The 20,973-nt window shown below is 44.0% G+C and overlaps 1 protein-coding gene across 1 annotated transcript; it reads right to left on the reverse strand.

Annotated features, from left to right (window-relative positions):
• Positions 1-16,744: 16,744 nt before the first annotated feature.
• FZD8 (frizzled class receptor 8) lies at positions 16,745-20,448 on the reverse strand. Its single transcript, XM_032837794.1, has one exon. The coding sequence runs from the start codon at positions 19,565-19,567 to the stop codon at positions 17,480-17,482; it is 2,088 nt and encodes a 695-aa protein (XP_032693685.1). The 5' UTR covers positions 19,568-20,448; the 3' UTR covers positions 16,745-17,479.
• Between the last annotated feature and the right edge of the window lie 525 nt (positions 20,449-20,973).

Raw genomic sequence — 20,973 nt, forward strand, 5'->3', positions numbered from 1 at the left:
TCTCTTCTGATTTGGCTAAAGCATATTTTCCTGGGGTTGTTGCCACCTTTTTAGTATTTTACTTGCTCCTTCATATACTCTTATCTGGACAAAATGACAAGGCAGAAAAATTCACCACAAAAAAAAAGAACAAGAGGCAGTACCAAAGGCTAAGGACTTAATCAATACAGACATTGGTAATATGTCAGATCTAGAGTTCAGAATGACGATTCTCAAGGTTCTAGCTGGGCTCGAAAAAGGCATGGAAGATATTAGAGAAACCCTCTCGGGAGATATAAAAGCCCTTTCTGGAGAAATAAAAGAACTAAAATCTAATCAAGTTGAAATCAAAAAAGCTCTTAATGAGGTGCAATCAAAAATGGAGGCTCTCACTGCTAGGATAAATGAGGCAGAAGAGAGAATTAGTGATATAGAAGACCAAATGACAGCGAATAAAGAAGCTGAACAAAAGAGGGACAAACAACTACTGGACCACGAGGGCAGAATTCGAGAGATAAGTGACACCATAAGACGAAACAACATTAGAATAATTGGGATTCCAGAAGAAGAAGAAAGAGAGAGGGGAGCAGAAGGTATATTGGAGAGAATTATTGGAGAGAATTTCCCCAATATGGCAAAGGGAACAAGCATCAAAATCCAGGAGGTTCAGAGAACCCCACTCAAAATCAATAAGAATAGGTCCACACCCCGTCACCTAATAGTAAAATTTACAAGTCTTAGTGACAAAGAGAAAATCCTGAAAGCAGCCCGGGAGAAGAAGTCTGTAATATACAATGGTAAAAATATTAGATTGGCAGCAGACTTATCCACAGAGACCTGGCAGGCCAGAAAGAGCTGGCATGATCTATTCAGAGTACTAAACGAGAAAAACATGCAGCCAAGAATACTATATCCAGCTAGGCTATCATTGAAAATAGAAGGAGAGATTAAAAGCTTCCAGGACAAACAAAAACTGAAAGAATTTGCAAACACCAAGCCAGCTCTACAGGAAATATTGAAAGGGGTCCTCTAAGCAAAGAGAGAGCCTAAAAGTAGTAGATCAGAAAGGAACAGAAACAATATACAATAACAGTCACCTTACAGGCAATACAATGGCACTAAATTCATATCTCTCAATAGTTACCCTGAATGTTAATGGGCTAAATGCCCCAATCAAAAGACACAGGGTATCAGAATGGATAAAAAAACAAAACCCATCTATATGTTGCCTACAAGAAACTCATATTAAACCCGAAGACACTTTCAGATTTAAAGTGAGGGGGTGGAAAAGAATTTACCATGCTAATGGACATCAGAAGAAAGCAGGAGTGGCAATCCTTATATCAGATCAATTAGATTTTAAACATAAGACTATAATAAGAGATGAAGATGGACACTATATCATACTCAAAGGATCTGTCCAACAAGAAGATCTAACAATTGTAAATATCTATGCCCCTAACGTGGGAGCAGCCAACTATATAAACCAATTAATAACAAAATCAAAGAAACACATCGACAATCATACAATAATAGTAGGGGACTTTAACACTCCCCGCACTGAAATGGACAGATCATCCAAGCAAAAGATCAACAAGGAAATAAAGGCCTTAAATGACACACTGGACCAGATGGATATCACAGATATATTCAGAACATTTCATCCCAAAGCAACAGAATACACATTCTTCTCTAGTGCACATGGAACATTCTCCAGAATAGATCACATCCTTGGTTCTAAATCAGGTCTTAACTGTTATCAAAAAATTGGGATCATTCCCTGCATATTTTCAGACCACAATGCTCTGAAGCTAGAACTCAATCGCAAGAGGAAATTTGGAAAGAACCCAAGTACATGGCGACTAAACAGCATCCTTCTAAAGAATGAATGGGTCAACCAGGAAATTAAAGAAAAATTGAAAAAATTCATGGAAACAAATGATAATGAAAATACAACAGTTCAAAATCTGTGGGACACAACAAAGGCAGTCCTGAGAGGAAAATATATAGTGGTACAAGCCTTTCTCAAGAAACAAGAAAGGTCTCAGGTACACAACCTAACCCTACACCTAAAGGAGCTGGAGAAAGAACAAGAAAGAAACCCTAAACCCAGCAGGAGAAGAGAAATCATAAAGATCAGAGCAGAAATCAATGAAATAGAAACCAAAAAAACAATAGAACAAATCAACGAAACTAGGAGCTAGTTCTTTGAAAGAATTAATAAGATTGATAAGCCCCTGGCCAGACTTATCAAAAAGAAAAGAGAAAGGACCCAAATCAATAAAATCATGAATGAAAGAGGAGAGATCACAACTAACACCCAAGGAATACAGACAATTATAAGTACATATTATGAGCAACTCTACGCCAACAAATTTGACAATCTGGAAGAAATGGATGCATTCCTAGAGACATATAAACTACCACAACTGAACCAGGAAGAAATAGAAAGCCTGAACAGACCCATAACCAGTAAGGAGATTGAAACAGTCATCAAAAATCTCCAAACAAACAAAAGCCCAGGGCCAGATGGCTTCCCGGGGGAATTCTACCAAACATTTAAAGAAGAACTAATTCCTATTCTCCTGAGACTGTTCCAAAAAATAGAAATGGAAGGAAAACTTCCAAACTCATTTTATGAGGCCAGCATCACCTTGATCCCCAAACCAGACAAGGATCCCATCAAAAAAGAAAACTACAGACCAATATCCTTGATGAACACAGATGCAAAAATTCTCACCAAAATACTAGCCAATAGGATTCAACAGTACATTAAAAGGATTATTCACCACGACCAAGTGGGATTTATTCCAGGGCTGCATGGTTGGTTCAACATCCGCAAATCAATCAATGTGATACAACACGTTAATAAAAGAAAAAACAGGAACCATATGATACTCTCCATAGATGCTGAAAAAGCATTTGACAAAGTACAGCATCCCTTCCTGATCAAAACTCTTCAAAGTGTAGGGATAGAGGGCACATACCTCAATATTATCAAAGCCATCTATGAAAAACCCATCGCAAATATCATTCTCAATGGAGAAAAACTGAAAGCTTTTCCGCTAAGGTCAGGAACACGGCAGGGATGTCCGTTATCACCACTGCTATTCAACATAGTACTAGAAGTCCTAGCCTCAGCAATCAGACAACAAAAAGAAATTAAAGGCATCCAAATCGGCAAAGAAGAAGTCAAACTATCACTCTTCGCAGATGATATGATACTATATGTGGAAAACCCAAAAGACTCCACTCCAAAACTGCTAGAACTTGTACAGGAATTCAGTAACGTGTCAGGATATAAAATCAATGCACAGAAATCAGTTGCATTTCTCTACACCAACAACAAGACAGAAGAAAGAGAAATTAAGGAGTCCATCCCATTTACAATTGCACCCAAAACTATAAGATACCTAGGAATAAACCTAACCAAAGAGACTAAGAATCTATACACAGAAAACTATAAAGTACTCATGAAAGAAATTGAGGAAGACACAAAGAAATGGAAAAATGTTCCATGCTCCTGGATTGGAAGAATAAATATTGTGAAAATGTCTATGCTACCTAAAGCAATCTACACATTTAATGCAATTCCTATCAAAGTACCATCCATTTTTTTCAAAGAAATGGAACAAATAATCCTAAAATTTATATGGAACCAGAAAAGACCTCGAATAGCCAAAGGAATATTTAAAAAGAAAGCCAGAGTTGGTGGCATCACAATTCCGGACTTCAAGCTCTATTACAAAGCTGTCATCATCAAGACAGCATGGTACTGGCACAAAAACAGACACATAGATCAATGGAACAGAATAGAGAGCCCAGAAGTAGACCCTCAACTCTATGGTCAACTAATCTTCGACAAAGCAAGAAAGAATGTCCAATGGAAAAAAGACAGCCTCTTCAATAAATGGTGTTGGGAAAATTGGACAGCCACATGCAGAAAAATGAAATTGGATCATTTCCTTACACCACACACGAAAATAGACTCAAAATGAATGAAGGACCTCAATGTGAGAAAGGAATCCATCAACATCCTTGAGGAGAACACAGGCAGCAACCTCTTTGACCTCAGCCGCAGCAACATCTTCCTAGGAACATCGCCAAAGGCAAGGGAAGCAAGGGCAAAAATGAACTATTGGGATTTTATCAAGATCAAAAGCTTTTGCACAGCAAAGGAAACAGTTCACAAAACCAAAAGACAACTGACAGAATGGGAGAAGATATTTGCAAACGACATATCAGATAAAGGGCTAGTGTCCAAAATCTATAAGGAGCTTAGCAAACTCAACACCCAAAGAACAAATAATCCAATCAAGAAATGGGCAGAAGACATGAACAGACATTTCTGCAAAGAAGACATCCAGATGGCCAACAGACACATGAAAAAGTGCTCCATATCACTCGGCATCAGGGAAATACAAATCAAAACCACAATGAGATACCACCTCACACCAGTCAGAATGGCTAAAATTAACAAGTCAGGAAATGACAGATGCTGGCGAGGATGCGGAGAAAGGGGAACCCTCCTACACTGTTGGTGGGAATGCAAGCTGGTGCAACCACTCTGGAAAACAGCATGGAGGTTCCTCAAAATGTTGAAAATAGAACTACCCTATGACCCAGCAATTGCACTGCTAGGTATTTACCCTAAAGATACAAACATAGTGATCCGAAGGGGCACGTGCACCTGAATGTTTATAGCAGCAATGTCTACAATAGCCAAACTATGGAAAGAACCTAGATGTCCATCAACAGACGAATGGATAAAGAAGATGTGGTATATATATACAATGGAATACTATGCAGCCATCAAAAGAAATGAAATCTTGCCATTTGCGACGACGTGGATGGAACTAGAGGGTATCATGCTTAGCGAAATAAGTCAATCAGAGAAAGACAACTATCATATGATCTCCCTAATATGAGGGAGAGGAGATGTAACATGGGTTAATGTGGTAGGAGAAGAGTAAATGAAACAAGTTGGAATTGGGAGGGAGACAAACCATAAGTGACTCTTAATCTCACAAAACAAACTGAGGGTTGCTGGGCAGAGGGGGGTTGGGGGGGGTTATGGACATTGGGTAGGGTATGTGCTATGGTGAGTGCTGTGAAGTGTGTAAACGTGGAGATTCACAGACCTGTACCCCTGGGGAAAAAAAATATATATATATGTTTATAAAAAATAAAATTATAAAAAAAAAAAAATCACAGTGAGATGTCACCTCACACCCATTAAGATATCTACTACCCCAAACCCAGAAAATAACAAGTAATGGGATTGCTGGCAAGATGATTGAGTAGGAAGACCCTAAGTTTACTTTGTCCCACGGATACAACTAGATAACATATCAGTATAAATAACCTGGAAAACAACCCAAAGAATGACACAACAAACTCTACAACTAAATGTAGAGAAGAGGCCACATCAAAGAGGGTAGGAAGGGTTGGAGACTCGGTGGGAAGCTAAATGGACCTGTGGGACTGTCCATGGAAGGTAGGTACTTGAGGACATGGAGAAGGGAGAGAAACAGACTGTCACACTGGGGAGCCCACATGGGTAAGAAATTCACATAACATTTGACTTTGAAAATCAGAGAGGCCAAATTTTGTGAATTCTTACAACCAGTGGAACTTAAAGTCTGGAATTTGAAAAATCAGTGGACTCAGCTCTGGGAGAGATGGGAAGATGAGAGGAAGCTGAGTCCCTGCCCCTAAGAGATAGCAAGACAAACAACCCACAGAGGTATAGCACAAAACCAGCAGCTTGAAAAATTCCTGGGGAATATGGGAGAGACAGTTATTTACTAATCTCAGAATATGTTCTACCAGGACAGAGATCACTGGGAGATCCCTCTAGGAATTAAGAAGCTGGCAGGTGCAATTTCCCTCCACTGCCCTCCAGCATAAATACATATTATCCATCCACCTGCAAGAACCAGTGCAGCCCAGACATTTACTACATAACTTGCTTACACCAAGCCCTACACTTCCAGCCTTCAAGAATCTGCTTTCTGCACCAGGCTTGCTTGATTCCTGGTATTGTGAGCCCCCACCACATCTTCTCACCCACCCGCTTTGGGGGCCTCAGTCCTGTGGCAGCAGCAGTGGTTCCCCCCTATTGTTGCAAGGCACTAAGGGACCTCTTCTTCATAAGGCTACTACTTTCAAGAGCAAGAGACATAGCTGACTTTCCTAACACATAGAAACTTCCAGATTCATGTTATGAGACCAACATTACCCTGATTACCAAAACCATATAAAGACAATATCCACAAAAAAGAGAACTACAGTCTAATAATATTTCTGATGAACATAGATACAAAAATCCTCAACAAAATATTAGCAAACCAAATCCAACGATACATCAAAAAAAATCACTCATCATGATTAAGTGTGATCATGGGTTGCAAGGGTGGTTCAATATTGCAAATCAATCAACATGATACTTCACATCAATAAGAGACAGGATAAAAGCCATATGATAGCATTTGACAAAGTACAACATCCATTCATGATAAAAACCCTCAATAAAGCTGGTTTAGAGGGAACATAACAATGTAATAAAGGCCATCTTTGAAAAACCCACAGTAAACATCATACTCAATGGTGAAAAACTGAGAGCTTTTCCCCTAAGGTCAGGAATAAGACAGGGATGTCCACTCTCATTACTTTTATTCCACAAGGTACTAGAAATCCTAGCTATAGCAATCAGACAAGAAAAAGGAATAAAATGCATCCAAATCAGTAAGAAAGAAGTAAAACTCTCACTATTTGCTGATGACATGATGGTATGTATAGAAAACCCTAAAGACTCCACCAAAAAACTACTAGAACTGACAAATGAATTCCGTAAGGTCATAGGATACAAAATCAACATGCAGAAGTCCATTTTATTTTATACACCTGTAATGAAACAGCAGAAAGAGAAATTAAGAAAACAATCCCATTTACAATTATCCTAACCCCCTCCCCCCAAACCTAGGAATAAACTTAACTGAGGTGATGTAAAGACCCATACTCTGAAAACTATAAAACATTGATGAAAGAAATTGAAGACGACACAAACAAATGGAAGGACGCTCCATACTCATGGATTGGAAGAACAGTTTTTGTTAAAATGTCTATACTACCCTAAGCAATCTATAGATTTAATTCAATACTTATCAAAATATCAACAACATTTTTCAAAGAACTAGAACAAACAACCCTAAAATTTGTATGGAACCACAAAAGAGCTTGAATAGGCAAAACGATCTTGAAACAGAAAAGCAAAGCTGGAGGCATCACAATTCTGGACTTCAAGTTATATTACAAATCTGTAGTAACTCCTTCGCCCTCTCCTTCTCACATAGCATGGAACAAAATACTGGGACAAAAATACACACATAGATCAATGAAACAGAACAGAAAGCCTAGAAATACACCCTGATTTTATGGTCAATTAATCTTCAGTAAAGAGGTAAGAATATGCAATTTGATAAAATCAGTATCTTCAACAAATGGCTGTGGGAAAACTGGATAGCTACATGTGAAAGAATGAAACTGGACCACTTCCTCAAATCACACCAAAATGGATAAAGATCTAAATGTGAGATCTGAAACCATAAAAAGTCTAGAATAGATCACAGGCAGTAATTTCTCCGACAACAGCTGTAGCAACATGTTTCTAGATATGTCTCCTGAGGCAAGGGAAATAAAAGCAAAAATAAACTCTTGGAACTACATAAAAATAAAAAGCTTCTGTGCAGCAAAGGAAACAAACAACAAAACTAAAAGAAAACATATTGTATGGGAGAAGATATTTGCAAAAGACATATCCAATACAGGATTAGTATCCAAACTATATAAAGAACTTATACAACTCAACATTAAAACTGCAAAAATCCAATTTAAAAATGGGCAGAAGACATGAACAGACATTTCTCCAAAGAAGATATACAGATGGCCAACAGAGACATGAAAAGTTGCTCCACATCACTCATCATCAGGGAGATACTAATCTAAACCACAATAAGGTATCACTTCACATCTGTCAGAATGCCTAAAATTGCAGTCAAATGCTCTACCACTGAGCTATACCCCCAAGAATGGCTATAATTGAAAACATATGAACAGTATGTGATGGAGATAATGTGGAAAAAAGGTACTCTCATGCACTCTTGGTGGGAATACAACCTGGAGTAGCCACTGGGAAGATAGTCTGGAGGTTCCTCAAAAAATTAAAAATAGAATTATCATGTGATCTGGTAATCGCACTATTGGGTATTTGACTATGAAAAACTAAGTTAAGGGATATGTGTGCTTCTATGTTTATTGGAATATTATTTATAATAGCTAAGCTATGGAATTAGGAATGGGTAAAGAAGATGTGATATCTATATAATAGAGTATTCAACCATAAAGAAGAATGAAATCTTGCCATTTGCAACAACACAGATGAACCTAGATGGTATTATGCTAAGCAAAATAAGTCAGTCAGAGAAAGAAAAATACTATATGATTTCGCTCATATGTGGAATTTAAGAAAAACAAAACAAATGAACGAATGAAAAGAAAAGGAGACAAGCCAAAAACAGATTCTCAGCTACAGAAAACAATCTATATATTCAAAAATGATTTTAAACAAGGTCTCAGAGAAATAAGTGCACACCCATGTTCATAGGAGCATTATTCTTAATAATTAAGAAGTGGAAGCTACCTGAGTGTCCCATCAGTTGATGAACAGGTGAAGATGTGGTATATACATCCACCAGCTTATTGTTCAGCTTAAAAAAAAAAAAAAGAGAAAACACTGTCACATGCCACATGCCACAACTTGGATGAATTTTGAGGACATTATGCTAAGTAAAATAAATCAGTCATGGAAAGATAAATATTGTATGAGTCCAAGTTATATGAGGTACCTAAAATAGTCAAATTCACAGAAACAGAAGGAATAATGGTTATTCTTATAACCTTAGGGGATGAGGAGAAGGGGAGTTGTTTAATCTGTAGAGTTTTGATGAGAAGGTTCTGGAGATCTGTTTCGCGACAATGTGAATATACTTAACATTGCAAATATGTACCCTTAAAAACTGGTTAAGATGGTAAAGTTTATATTATGTGTTTTTTACCACAATAAAAAATAATCAAGATACAAAATATAGGTGGAAACATTGCTACAATAAAAACTGGCTCTTTGATGATGGTGGCTTGCTTTTGTTGGCTTTTTATCTATATTAGGATTTAATTCTCTTAACAACCCTATGAAGTGGCAGTATTCTTGCACTGTTTCTCAGAGGAGAGGTAGAGGACAAGTAACTTGCTGAAGATCACACGTGAGTGGAGCTGGGCAATGGGGTTCAGAGTCTATGTTTTTTTTTTTTTTGGAAGATTTTATTTACTTAATGGGCACAGATAGGGAGTCAGTGAGAGAGGGAACACAAGCAGAGGGAGTAGGAGAGGGAGAAGCAGGCTTCCCATGCAGTAGGGAGCCCAGTGCGGGGCTGGATCCCAGGACCCTGGGATCATGACCTGAGCCAAAGGCAGACACTTAACAACTGAGCCACCCAAATGCCCCTCAGAGTCTATGTTCTTAACATCTCCATTTTATTGCCTCTCCGTGTCTTACTGGAGGTGCTCTAAGTTAATCAGGTAAGAATAATGTTCATTATGAGATCCTTTCCAGAACGATTAAATTGAGTTATTTGCTCTTTTTTTGTTCCCATTAAGTATAGCTACAAGATGCCCTTTAATGGTATTATGCAAATTTGTATTCCTTTCATGATCTATGATTGCATGAGGTTTAACAGTCAGGATCTAAAATCATATTTATTACATAGACTCAGGAAAACCTCAGAGTTTACTTGTAGAAATGAATCTCATTTTCTGGGTCTTTGGTTAAGGGCTTGTCACAGATTTCGGGGGATCCAGAGAAAGAGTAGACTTCTGTACTCAGTAAACATTATTCTAAAGTTCTAAAACTTGACCAAAATTCCATCAATAGGTAAGATAGTATCAGGTTCCCTTTAAAGATATAAACATATTAACACATATTTAGGATTTCAGCCAACCTGCCTCCTGGACTATAACATGACAGACCACCTGGTTTTGGAAAGTCATGCCCTTATTAGGTCACTACAAGATGAGGTTTCATTTCTAGCTGAGCTGGTCTCACTGAATAAACATTTACTGAAGAAAAAGAAAGCATTTTAAGTATCTTTCCTAATTAATACATCAACATTGTTGGCTCCTTTTAAGATCACAGTTTGGGTTTGATTTCTAGCTTAACAGAATTATCCCTGTGTAAATAATTCTTTGTTATTTCTTTACAAGTGAAAGAAAAAGCAGGGGTTACCCAAAACTGTTCAGTGTGATTAAGATCCTCAGTTCCCAACAACAAAGCATGGAGTTCTCCCTTTGGACCAGGTGAGGGCACTCCTGTCCTCTTCCAAATATTTATTTACTCTAGGTGACAAAAAGGGAAAAAAAAAAACCCAATCCACTTCTATTTAAACTAGTCAAGTTGGATGACAGTAGCTAATTTGCTTAGTTAATTTCTATTTCTATTTTGTTTCATTTTAGATCAAAACACCAGTTTTAAAGAGAGTCAATTATCATATGGTTTCACTTACTTGTGGAACAGAAGGAATAACATGGAGGACATTAGGAGAAGGAAAGGAAAAGTGAAGGCGTGGGTGGGGGCTGGGATCAGAGGGGGAGAGGAAGCAAGAGAGACTGTGGACTCTGAGAAACAAACTGAGGGTTTTAGAGGGGAGGTCTGTGGGGGATGGGTTGGCCTGGTGGTAGGTATTAAGGAGGGCACGAATTGCATGGAGGACTGGGTTTTACAGGCAGAGAACGAATCTTGAAACACTACATCGAAAACTAATAATGTACTGTATGGTGATTAACATAACACAATTTAAAAAAAGAAATAAAAATACCCAGTGCCTGAGTAACATAGAGACACATGTTCACATGTTCACATGTTCACATATCAATCACATTTCGGTTCAGGTAAGCCATTTCAATCTCTGAGATAGCGTTTATTATCTTCATCAATGTATCTGCAAGTATTCTTTCAAAGGTAACAAAAATTTTATATTATTTTCCTAATATTGCCATATTGAACCTACTTGCAGAAGTTCAAAATTATATAAGCTTATACAAAACTGTGAAAATATGAAGAGATGGTACTTGTTGTCCTAACATGCTTATCATAAATATTTATGAGTTAAGATATTAAAAACACATTTTTCTCTCAAGAAAGAAAGAAAAAAAAAACCCACCAGCTTTGGTTACATTCTCTGGTTTTCAATTCCCGCTACACATGAGAATCACCTAGGATAGTTTTAGACACGTTGACTTCCCAGGTTCCATCCCCCCAGATTCTGATTCAGTTGGTCTCAGCACTAATATGTCCAAGAAGCACCCCGAGTGCTTGTAATGTGTAGGCAGGGGTGAGAACTACTGCCTGTGTGTTGCTTAATTAGAATCAGGTTTGTTAGGAGACAAGTGTAGGAGATTGCATTTCTAGTTTAAATTAGTGCATGGCTAGCCTTAAATAAGGTGAGATAAATAGGTACCTTTGTCCTCCATGAGTAATGGTTCTCTGCCAAGGCTTGGAAAGCCATTACAACTTGGCCATTGAGTTGAAGTTCGTCCGAACTTTGCTCTTGCCCTTGCAGGGGGGTTCCTTTACTTCTGTCCTTCTCTAGCCACTGGCTGGCCTTTTCTGGTAGCACCCAGACTTTTAGGTCATCTCCTGGGGCCTGTGGTTTAAATCGGCTGAACTAATCTCCTTCTTGATTTGTTCTCTCACTCCAGAGATTTCCAGGATGCTCTCCTTGGATTCCATAGGCCCCGAGCTCTGGATCCTGCTCCCTTCCATTCCCTTCACTGCCAGTGGCTCTGCTGTTTGCCTTCTGTGGCCCTGCTGGGCTCTTCCTGAAGGCTCCCAGAGCCTGGGCTGAGCACAGCAGGCATTTTCCACTGCTGGCTCTTCTTGCCAGTGTGAGCTCTATCAGCAACAGACTCTTCTCCTTTCTCGAGGTCCCTGCTGCTCCTCACTAAGCCTAGCAGACAGACTTTGTCCTTGGGCCTTTTGTATCAACTAGGCAAATGTAAACTATGCCAATGATTGCATTACTGTGAACATAGGCAGCACAGAGTAGGTGAGCTAGCCCAAGTCAGCCAGGGACCAGAGAGGTAAACCTTTCCAAAGCTGTCCTGGCAGGCTCTCAGACTGTGTGTTTGTACGTTCTTGTGTGTAGGCCAGCACCACACCATGGAGAAATCTGTTCTTTGGTCTGACTGTGTAACTAGGTAAACACAGCCCTGGTAAGCTGATGGTCAAGGATACCTGCACATAGTGGTGGTCTTAGGGATTTAGAGAGAGCCAGGCAGCTGGGAAAGGCCTATAGAAAGAGGAGGGGCAAGTAGGATCAATAGCTTCTAGGCCCAGGGCTGTTCTTGATTGCATGAGCTTTGGCAAGTCTAGACCTCTTTGGGCTTCTGGTTTTGGGGATCTGGTCACAATACAGCTTCAGACTCAGTAAGCAAGACCTTAGACTCCACATTTCCATCATACTGTCCTAGATCTTGCCCCTGCCACTTGTCAATGGAGTATCAAGGTTCTCGATGATCCTGGGATCTCTGTCTTTAAGAATTCCATGATCTTGGAGCGCCTGGGTGGCTCAGTGGGTTAAAGCCTCTGCCTTCGGCTCAGGTCATGATCCCAGAGTCCTGGGATGGAGCCCAGTATCAGGCTCTCTGCTCAGCAGGGAGCCTGCTTCCTCCTCTCTCTCTGTCTGCCTCTGCCTACTTGTGATCTCTCTCTCTGTCAAATAAATAAATAAAATGTTTAAAAAAAAAAAAAAAGAATTCCACGATCTTGGTAGGTGACCTCTAAGATCTTTAGTCTGTATCTCCTTGACCAGTGCCGCCTCCTTCTTTCCTGTCCCTACCAACCATTCTGTTCTCAGAACAAGGAGCCTTCAGATGAGGGCCTTGTAAGGCTGCCTCTTTTCTACACGCACTTCCCACCCCCCACCCCTGTTAAAAGCCTGGTCTTCCCACACTGTTGTGTATGGAAATCTTCCTCCCTCAGGGTCAGACATTCCAATGCAGATGCTTCCCCCTTCCTCCCTTTGGCTGACCTTTTTTCCCAGCACAGTTTCTATTTCTGGGTGTGTTTCCACAAACACCTGGCTGGATAACAGGGACAGCCTGCATCCCACCCAAACCAACAGCATTTATGTGCGGCACTGAAGGGTGTCCACTGAACTTGGCAGATCAACTTCTGTGTGGAAAACTGGAAAGTAGCGCTTTAAAAAAAACAAGCCAACAACATGCCACCTCAAAATATTCTTCATGACTCATCCTTTCTCCTATTAAGTTTTGGATCCTCTCCCGTTAGGTGGTGGATCTTTGGTGACTAGCTTATTCTTTAAATAAAAGTCATTCAAAAGATAATTTAAAAAAGATAGACCTTTTCATTTCAATATAGCTTAACTACATTTTAAGCATAATCTTTATATTGAGGGTTTAATTCAATAAGATCTTGTGGGGGTTTAAACTGATGCAGTTTGGGGATCCCAAAGAATTCAAAATTCTGAATACAGAATGCTTGCAGGCCCTCTGGGTGGGATCTCTGGGGGGACAGGGCCAGCAGTGTGGGAGCTCAGTATTTCTGAAAGAAGGAGTTGAATGAAGGAAACTGCCCCCTCCTCCCAGTTCTGGAACTGTGGGCACCACAAGGTGGCAGTATGGCATCACACGTGGAAAGCAGATGGCTACACGTGATTGGTTTGGCAAATCTTAACAATGTTTGCACCTATACTTTCAATTGCATCCTGTACTCTGCAACTGCTTGAGTCTCTTTGTCTAATTTTTGTTTTGGCGAGACAATCTGATTTCTTTTCCCCAAACTTTCAAGTATTACAGGAACCAGCAACACCATCAATGTAGGTTAAGAAACTGTAATGGTGACATTGTTTGCTCCTTAAACTTTCTTACACACCCCCCTTTGTTTTATGGTACTTTCAAGTTGCACTTATTATAAAGCAAAAAGAAAGTGTTTTGCGTAGCTTTTCCCACAAGTAATTGTAATGAGCTTTGGCTTTAATAATGGATTTAACCATATTAGACATTATTCATATTGATCTTCTAGCCACACAGTAGCCATATCCCCTCCCCAGTCTGCTACCTCCATGTTAGACAAAATTAAAAAAAAAAAAACAAAAAACTAACACTTGTTCCATATAGCTAATTAAGAACACACCTGTATATCACAAAGGGGAGTATTCAGGCAAGGGACCTATTCATTTGTCTAATGCAAATTTCCAGAATGATACTTTTCCTCCATGTTTCCAATCCCCAAATCAATTTTGCGTGTATCTACCATTTGGATATTAGTAAATTTGCAACTCAAGTTTTAGTTTTAAAGGCAAAGAACTGACACCTGTGTTTTAGTATCAGTCTCTAAAATCAGTTTTTAGTGATTACAGGTGCATGGCTTCTTGCCCTAGAATAGGAGGGATTTTTTGCTTGTTTAATAAGCCTGTTTATATTGAGCACATTTATAGCCATCTTGTAAAAGCTATCAAATATGGCATTTTACAAAGATATGTTCAAAGATTAATAAAGGAAAAAAGCTTCAAAGTTGGACATTTCCCACCATGTCAGGTGGTGAAAATGTCTCAGTAATGAGAATACTGCTATATTAGATAACCAATATGCTAAGTAGTGGCTTTTAGCTCTCTCCCTATTCCATATATGTGGTAAAGAGTATGAAAAGTGCTCTCACATGACACTTTATAACTGAAAGTGTAGTTTATCGCTGGTTTATGTATGTTACAGCACATGAGTGTCAACCCCTGGGGTAGATGCAGGCCACTTATTGGTACATAAGTCATAAAATAGTAATTCTTTAATAAATAAAACTTCTCGGAGGTGAAGATTTTACAATGCCTCTGACTTTAAGAAATATAAACAGCATGATTAGCTAATGTAGGTGTCCTTACTGCATATCTAATTTAAAAATCCAATTAACACCAAGAGTGGCTCTGGAAAGGATTTGCAAAATGTTTCTACCAAGAAACTCTTCTTAAAAGCCTCTCACATGAGAAAGATTAGCCAAGGAAGTAGCTTCCAACCTTATTAATTAAAAAAATTTTTTTTAACCAATAAATATTCCTATGAGGGAAACTAAAGAGAACATTTTTAGCAGGATGCAGGGATTATGTTCCCTCCCACTCTGCAACGTTTGATGCCCCCCATCATTAGCAGCGTAGCTGCCCATTTCTTATCTTGATTGACAGTTTAATAAGGGACCTGGGGCTATCTTTTCAGTATGAACATACAACCTTACCAATTACTTTTAAATTATTGCTAATCTCAGAAAATAACAAGCATGGGGAATAAAAATATCTGAAAAAGTGAAATGTCTGAAGAAGCTTTTACTTCCGGTGCTTTAAAAGGTTCAGTTCAGAAAACTTGCCAGAATTTAGTCAATAGAATTTAGGCAGAGGATTTTTTTTTTCTTTTTCTTTCTTTCTTTCTTTTTTTTTTAAGAAAAACTTGTAGTTTATAATAGTTCATTGGTTCAATTAGGGGCGAAAAAGAAGGGAGTTTTGTAATGCAATTGTCCAGCAAAGGAAAACGCTTTAAATTGGGGGATTATGTGCACAGACCACCTGTAGGGCATTCAGAGCCCTTTTCTATAATGCTTCAACCCATGCCTAGCTGCCTGCAGGCTGGCTAACAATGCCGGGAAAAGCTGTTTAAAAGGCTGAGCGCACTTGTGCCTCTGGTCTTCACTAACTGTTACAAGTCTTCCTCTCCCTCGCTCTCTCTCCTTTTTAAAGTAAAAGTCCCACATCCCTTTAATGGAAGAACTTTAAGGCTCCGCGGTGGCCAATTGGTCTGCACCAAGAGGAGCCGGGCAGCAGGGAAAGAAACTTCAGACTATACAGCACATTTGGAGAGGAGAAAAGATCAAAGTTTTTCAAACTCAAAAGACCAAGTTCCCTACAGATTAACCCTATTCATTTAGCTCCTCTTAAAGGAATGATGTGCTGGGCCACTGGGCAGACAGGTAAAAAGTTCAACAATTGCCAAAGCATTCTTCTGCTAATTCAACAGCCTTCTGCTCAAATAAATTAGCTTAGTCTTGACAGAGGAACAATAGCTTTTTCTCCAGGAAAAGCAGCACATTTGATATACACAAGCCTGGAAGGTTATTAAGATGTTAACCCGTTAGTCTAATCCATTAAAGAGCGCCTGCTCCACTACCAGATAGTCAAGTGACTTACACTGTAAAGTGTGATCTGTGGTTTAAAACATTAACCTCTACACTTCAGCAGTGTGTTCAGTCCCTGAAAACCCAGGTGCTTTCAAAATCAGGGACACCAAGAAATAAATGTGGGGTTTTGAAGCTTTTAGTGATATTGTACAAGATAAATTAACAAGGCCTGAGTGCAATTGTTGCCTTGCAAAAGTTCCATTTACATATACTAAGAGGAGTGTTGTTATCCATGGATGAGGAAAAGGCTACCATGAAAAACACCATCTTTTGGGAAGGTGCAAAAACTCAATTTTGATTTCAGTTCAACAATGATATTTACTTTGCTAACAACTTAAGAACTAGAGTTTAACAGGTCATTTTCTCCATGCCTAAGGTCAGTGTACAGAATGAGAAACCAGAAAATGTCCATTTTTTTCAATGCGTCCTTAGCAAGCACTTTAAAGGTAACAGCTTAGAAGAGGCAGGGGGAAAGGGTGATGCTTAAATCATTTATCAAAAGTCATTTTTATTGACAAAATAGAATACTTATATTTGTTCTTACAGGGGTGGCCTCTAAACTTTTTACAAAAAATGTACAGACTGTATATCTTTGGATATGTACATATTTTACACATTTTTACAATTTAACAAATAATTATATAAATACATCCTCTAATGTAAGAAACCCGTATTTACTTGGGGTGTATAATTAAGACATTTCTTGTTTGTTTATTTAAGGCATTTGCCTGGTCATTAAGAATACCCAAACCGTGCAATTCCATTAGGTCGCGGTCATCCCTCCTCTAGAATATGTTAGGAGTAAGAGTTTACGTAGGACAGTCGAGGGAGAAAAATAGGTCCCTCAGGTGAAATCTGTAGATCTGGCTTCAAGCTCAGCAAATGGCAACCAGCGAGGGCTCCAAACCTTGCGTTCTGAAACGCAGCAGAGTCCACCCTCCTCTGCCAACAGAGATTAACGCCTGGCGGGAGGAGCTCCTCGCATATCAATGGAGGAAAGGGGGCTGGGTCTGGGAGCCTTCAATGCCAGGTACTTTGTTCTAAGCGAGTCATTTAAGTCCCAGCTAATGGATACCATTAAGAGTTCATTATCATGCTAATAGCAATCAACACGGTGAAGGGGTGGGAACCTCAGCCCTTCGAGGGTCCCTTCGCTGCAATTGGTTTCCTCGCCCCCCTCCCCATTCCTTCCGGGTGCCCCCTCCCCTCCACTCAGACCTGGGATAACGGCATCTGCTTTGGATAAGACACGGAGCTGGCCGTGCCAGATCGCCACGTCAGGCCGGTGCTGACGTCGCTGTAGAGGGATCCCGCCCCACCGCCCGGACCCCCGCCCCCACCAGACCCCACGCCCCCACCACCCCCGGGTCCCCCGGCGCCCCCCGCGGCCGCGGCGCCCGCGCCCCCGCCCCCCGTGGCGCCCTTGCTGGCCCAGCAGCAGCGGGTGCACAGGGCACGCCACGACTCGAGCGTCTTGCCAGACCAGACCCACACGCCCGAGGTGATGCCCACCACGAGGCACATGAAGTACTTGAGCATGAAGACAGCGTAGTCGGGCCGGCGCGCCTGGTCTGGCTGCAGGTCCCGTAGGCACGGGCAGTTGTGCGTGGCCTCCCAGCGCGGACGGTTGTGCTGCTCATAGAAGAGGCAGGCGACCACGACGGCGGCGGGCACGGTGTAGAGCACGGTGAAGAGACCCAGGCGGATCATGAGCTTCTCCAGTTTGTGCGTCTTGGTGGGGCCGCCCTGCTGCTTGATAACCGAGCGGATACGGAAGAGCGACACGAAGCCGGCCAGTAGGAACATGGTGCCAATGAAGAGGTAGATGACGAGCGGCGCCAGCACGAAGCCGCGCAAGTTGTCGAGGCTCTGGTTGCCCACGTAACAGATGCCAGCCACCGGGTCGCCGTCCACGGAGCTGAGCGCCAGCACGGCGATAGACTTGACGCTGGGCACGAGCCACGCGGCCAGGTGGAAGTACTGCGAGTAGCCGGCGATGGCCTCGTTGCCCCATTTCATGCCCGCCGCCAGGAACCACGTGAGCGACAGGATCACCCACCAGATGGAGCTGGCCATGCCGAAGAAGTAGACGAGCAAGAAGACCACGGTGCACAGCGCCGGGCCGGTGGTCTCGTAGCGCACGTGCTGCTCCACAGCGCCCAGCTCCTCGTACTCGCTGCGCCCGCCTGGGCCGCCTGCTCCCGCGCCCGCCGCGCCCGCGCCCGCCGCCGCCGCCGCCGCCGCCCCGCCCGCTCCCGCCGTGCCGCCCGCTCCCGGCGCGCCGCCGCTGCACGCCACCTTCTCGTGGCCAGCCACCAGGCGTACCAGGTAGCCGACGGACACGAAGAGGTAGCAGGCCGAAAGAAAGATAATGGGCCGCTCGGGATACTTGAAGCGTTCCATGTCGATGAGGAAGGTGGAGACGGTGGCGAAGGTGGACACGAAGCACAGCACAGACCACAGGCCGATCCAGAAGACGGTGAAGGCGCGTTCGTCCTGGCTGAAGAAGGGGTTGTGGCAGGGCAGCGCGCAATTGGCGATCTGGCCGGTCTTGACGCGGTTGTAGAGCGGGTGCCGCTCGCTGGACACGCTCACCATGGGCGCGCGGCACTGGCAGCCGGGCTCGCAGGGCGCTGAGCCGCCGCCAGGGGGCCGCGCCTTCCCGCCGCCGCCGCCGCGCGTGGGGGGCGCCGCTGCGTCCCCGCCGCCACCGCCCCTACCGCGGGACGGGGGCCTGGCCCCCGGCGGGCGGCCGTGGCCGCTGCCAGAGGGCGGCTGCTCACCCGGAGGCGGCGGCGGCAGGCGGCGAGGCGGACTGGGTGCGGCTGTGGTGAGGTCCGTGCGGTTGTAGTCCATGCACAGCGTGTCGGGGTTGCCCTGCTCCGGCAGCCGGTCGCAGCGCATGCGGTCGGGCCACGCGAAGCCGTACTGGCGCATGAGGGGTGCGCAGCCGGCCTTGGCGCGCTCGCATACCGAGCGGCAAGGAGGCAGGGGCTTCTTGTAGTCCTCCAGGCAGATGGGCGTGTACATGCTGCACAGGAAGAACTTGAGGTCCGGCGAGCACTGGATCTCTACCAGGGGCCAGAACTGGTGCACCTCCAGGCCCGCCTCGTCCTGCGTGTCGTGGTTGAACTGGTTGGGCATGTACGTGTAGTTGTAGCCGATGCCTTTGCAAAGCGGCACGGTAATCTCTTGGCACGCCAGCTCCTTGGCGGAGGCAGCCGCCGCGCCGCTGGAGCGCTGCAACAGCGCCAAGGCGGCGAGCAACGAGGTCACTTCCAACAGGTAACCCCACTCCATGCTGCGCGCCGCGGCCCCGCGCCCTCGCCCTCCAGGCGGCGCGCGGAGGGGCGCCGGGAGATTCGGCTAGGGAGCCGGGGAAGGGTAAATCGGGTGCCCTGTTGGTCTCTCTCCTGCCTCTCCCGGAAAGGTTGTCTGCAGATAACCTAGTCCCTTCTCGGGACGCGTCCGCACAGCGGGGTCCGAAGCCTGGGCACCGGCGGTGAGGGTTCTGCAGGCGTGCACCACAGTCCCCGAGAGTCTGCCGTGCTGACTCCCGGTCGAACTCAGCCCTCTCGCAGCACAGTGGCTGGTCCCCGGCTCATCGTCCCTCTTTCGCTCGCTTTCTCTCCCGCGCGCCCGGCCACTTCTCCACGAGGCGCCGGCGACGGTGAGGTGACTTTGCCGGACACAGAGGGCGGCGGCACGGCAAGTTTCCTTTCGGGCCGCGGTGCGCAGTCAAGATGGCTGGGCCAGGCCGCTCCCCGCGCCGGGTCAACCCCTGCAGCCCCCTTTCTGTCCCCGGGGACTCATGCTCGCCCCCAAAGCTGCGCAGCTCTGCTGCCGGAGTTCGGGACCCGCCTCCGCAGAGGCCGCCGCCCTCTTTCTCCGACGTCGGTCAGTCTGTCCACCTCCGGGACTGACAGACTCCGCCTCCGGTAAAAGTCCGCTCCGCGCTCCGGCCGGCAATCGGGCGAGGTGTAGGCAGACCCCTTCTTGCTAGACACAAAACCAAATCCAGACCAAGAAGGAGGAGTAGACACCTGAGCGGCGCAGCCCGCGCCCAGCCGCCACCGCCTCCGCGCCGCCGCCGCCGCCGCCGCCTCCTTCTCCTCCTCCTCCTCCTCCTCGGCGGGAGCAGCGCCCTTCACCCAACTTCCCGGCTCCGGCCCGGCTCGCGCCGCCCGGCCGGCTCATGAATATTTATACAGCGCGGACTCGGTCTCCGCCCTCGGCCAGGAGCGCCAATCGCCGGGTGACGGGGCGGAGTCAATGCGCTCCCAAGACTCGGCCTTCCTTAAGGCGGTCAGGAGTGTCCCCCATGGCCATGCGCGCTTTCTGCAGCTGGAGTTTCGGTAACCTTGGGATTGACCGCAGAGAGCGAGGTTTTGCCATAAACGTCGCCACATAGCTCAGTGCGTTTGAGTTCTTGGTTCCTTTTCCCCGAGTCTGCTTTTGGGGACAGGGATGGGGGTTTTATGCTCGCGCGTGCTTTTCCAGGCTCGTTTCAAACAAGTCACGTCCCTGCCTACTCATGTCCGGTAATATCGGTGACCCCGCGCACCTCCGTGAGCTGGGTCAGTGGGAAACCTACGCGGACGCGAGTGCGCGGGAGCCTGACTGGGGCCGGGCCCTGCAGGAGACTCGGGAAGGGGTGCTCTTTTTGGGGCTCTTAGAATGATGCTGTTTGAGGCTTGGAAATGTGG

This window comes from Lontra canadensis, unplaced genomic scaffold (assembly GCF_010015895.1).
Source record: "Lontra canadensis isolate GAN:19392208 unplaced genomic scaffold, GSC_riverotter_1.0 scaffold100, whole genome shotgun sequence".
NCBI classification, from domain to species: Eukaryota; Metazoa; Chordata; class Mammalia; order Carnivora; family Mustelidae; genus Lontra; species Lontra canadensis.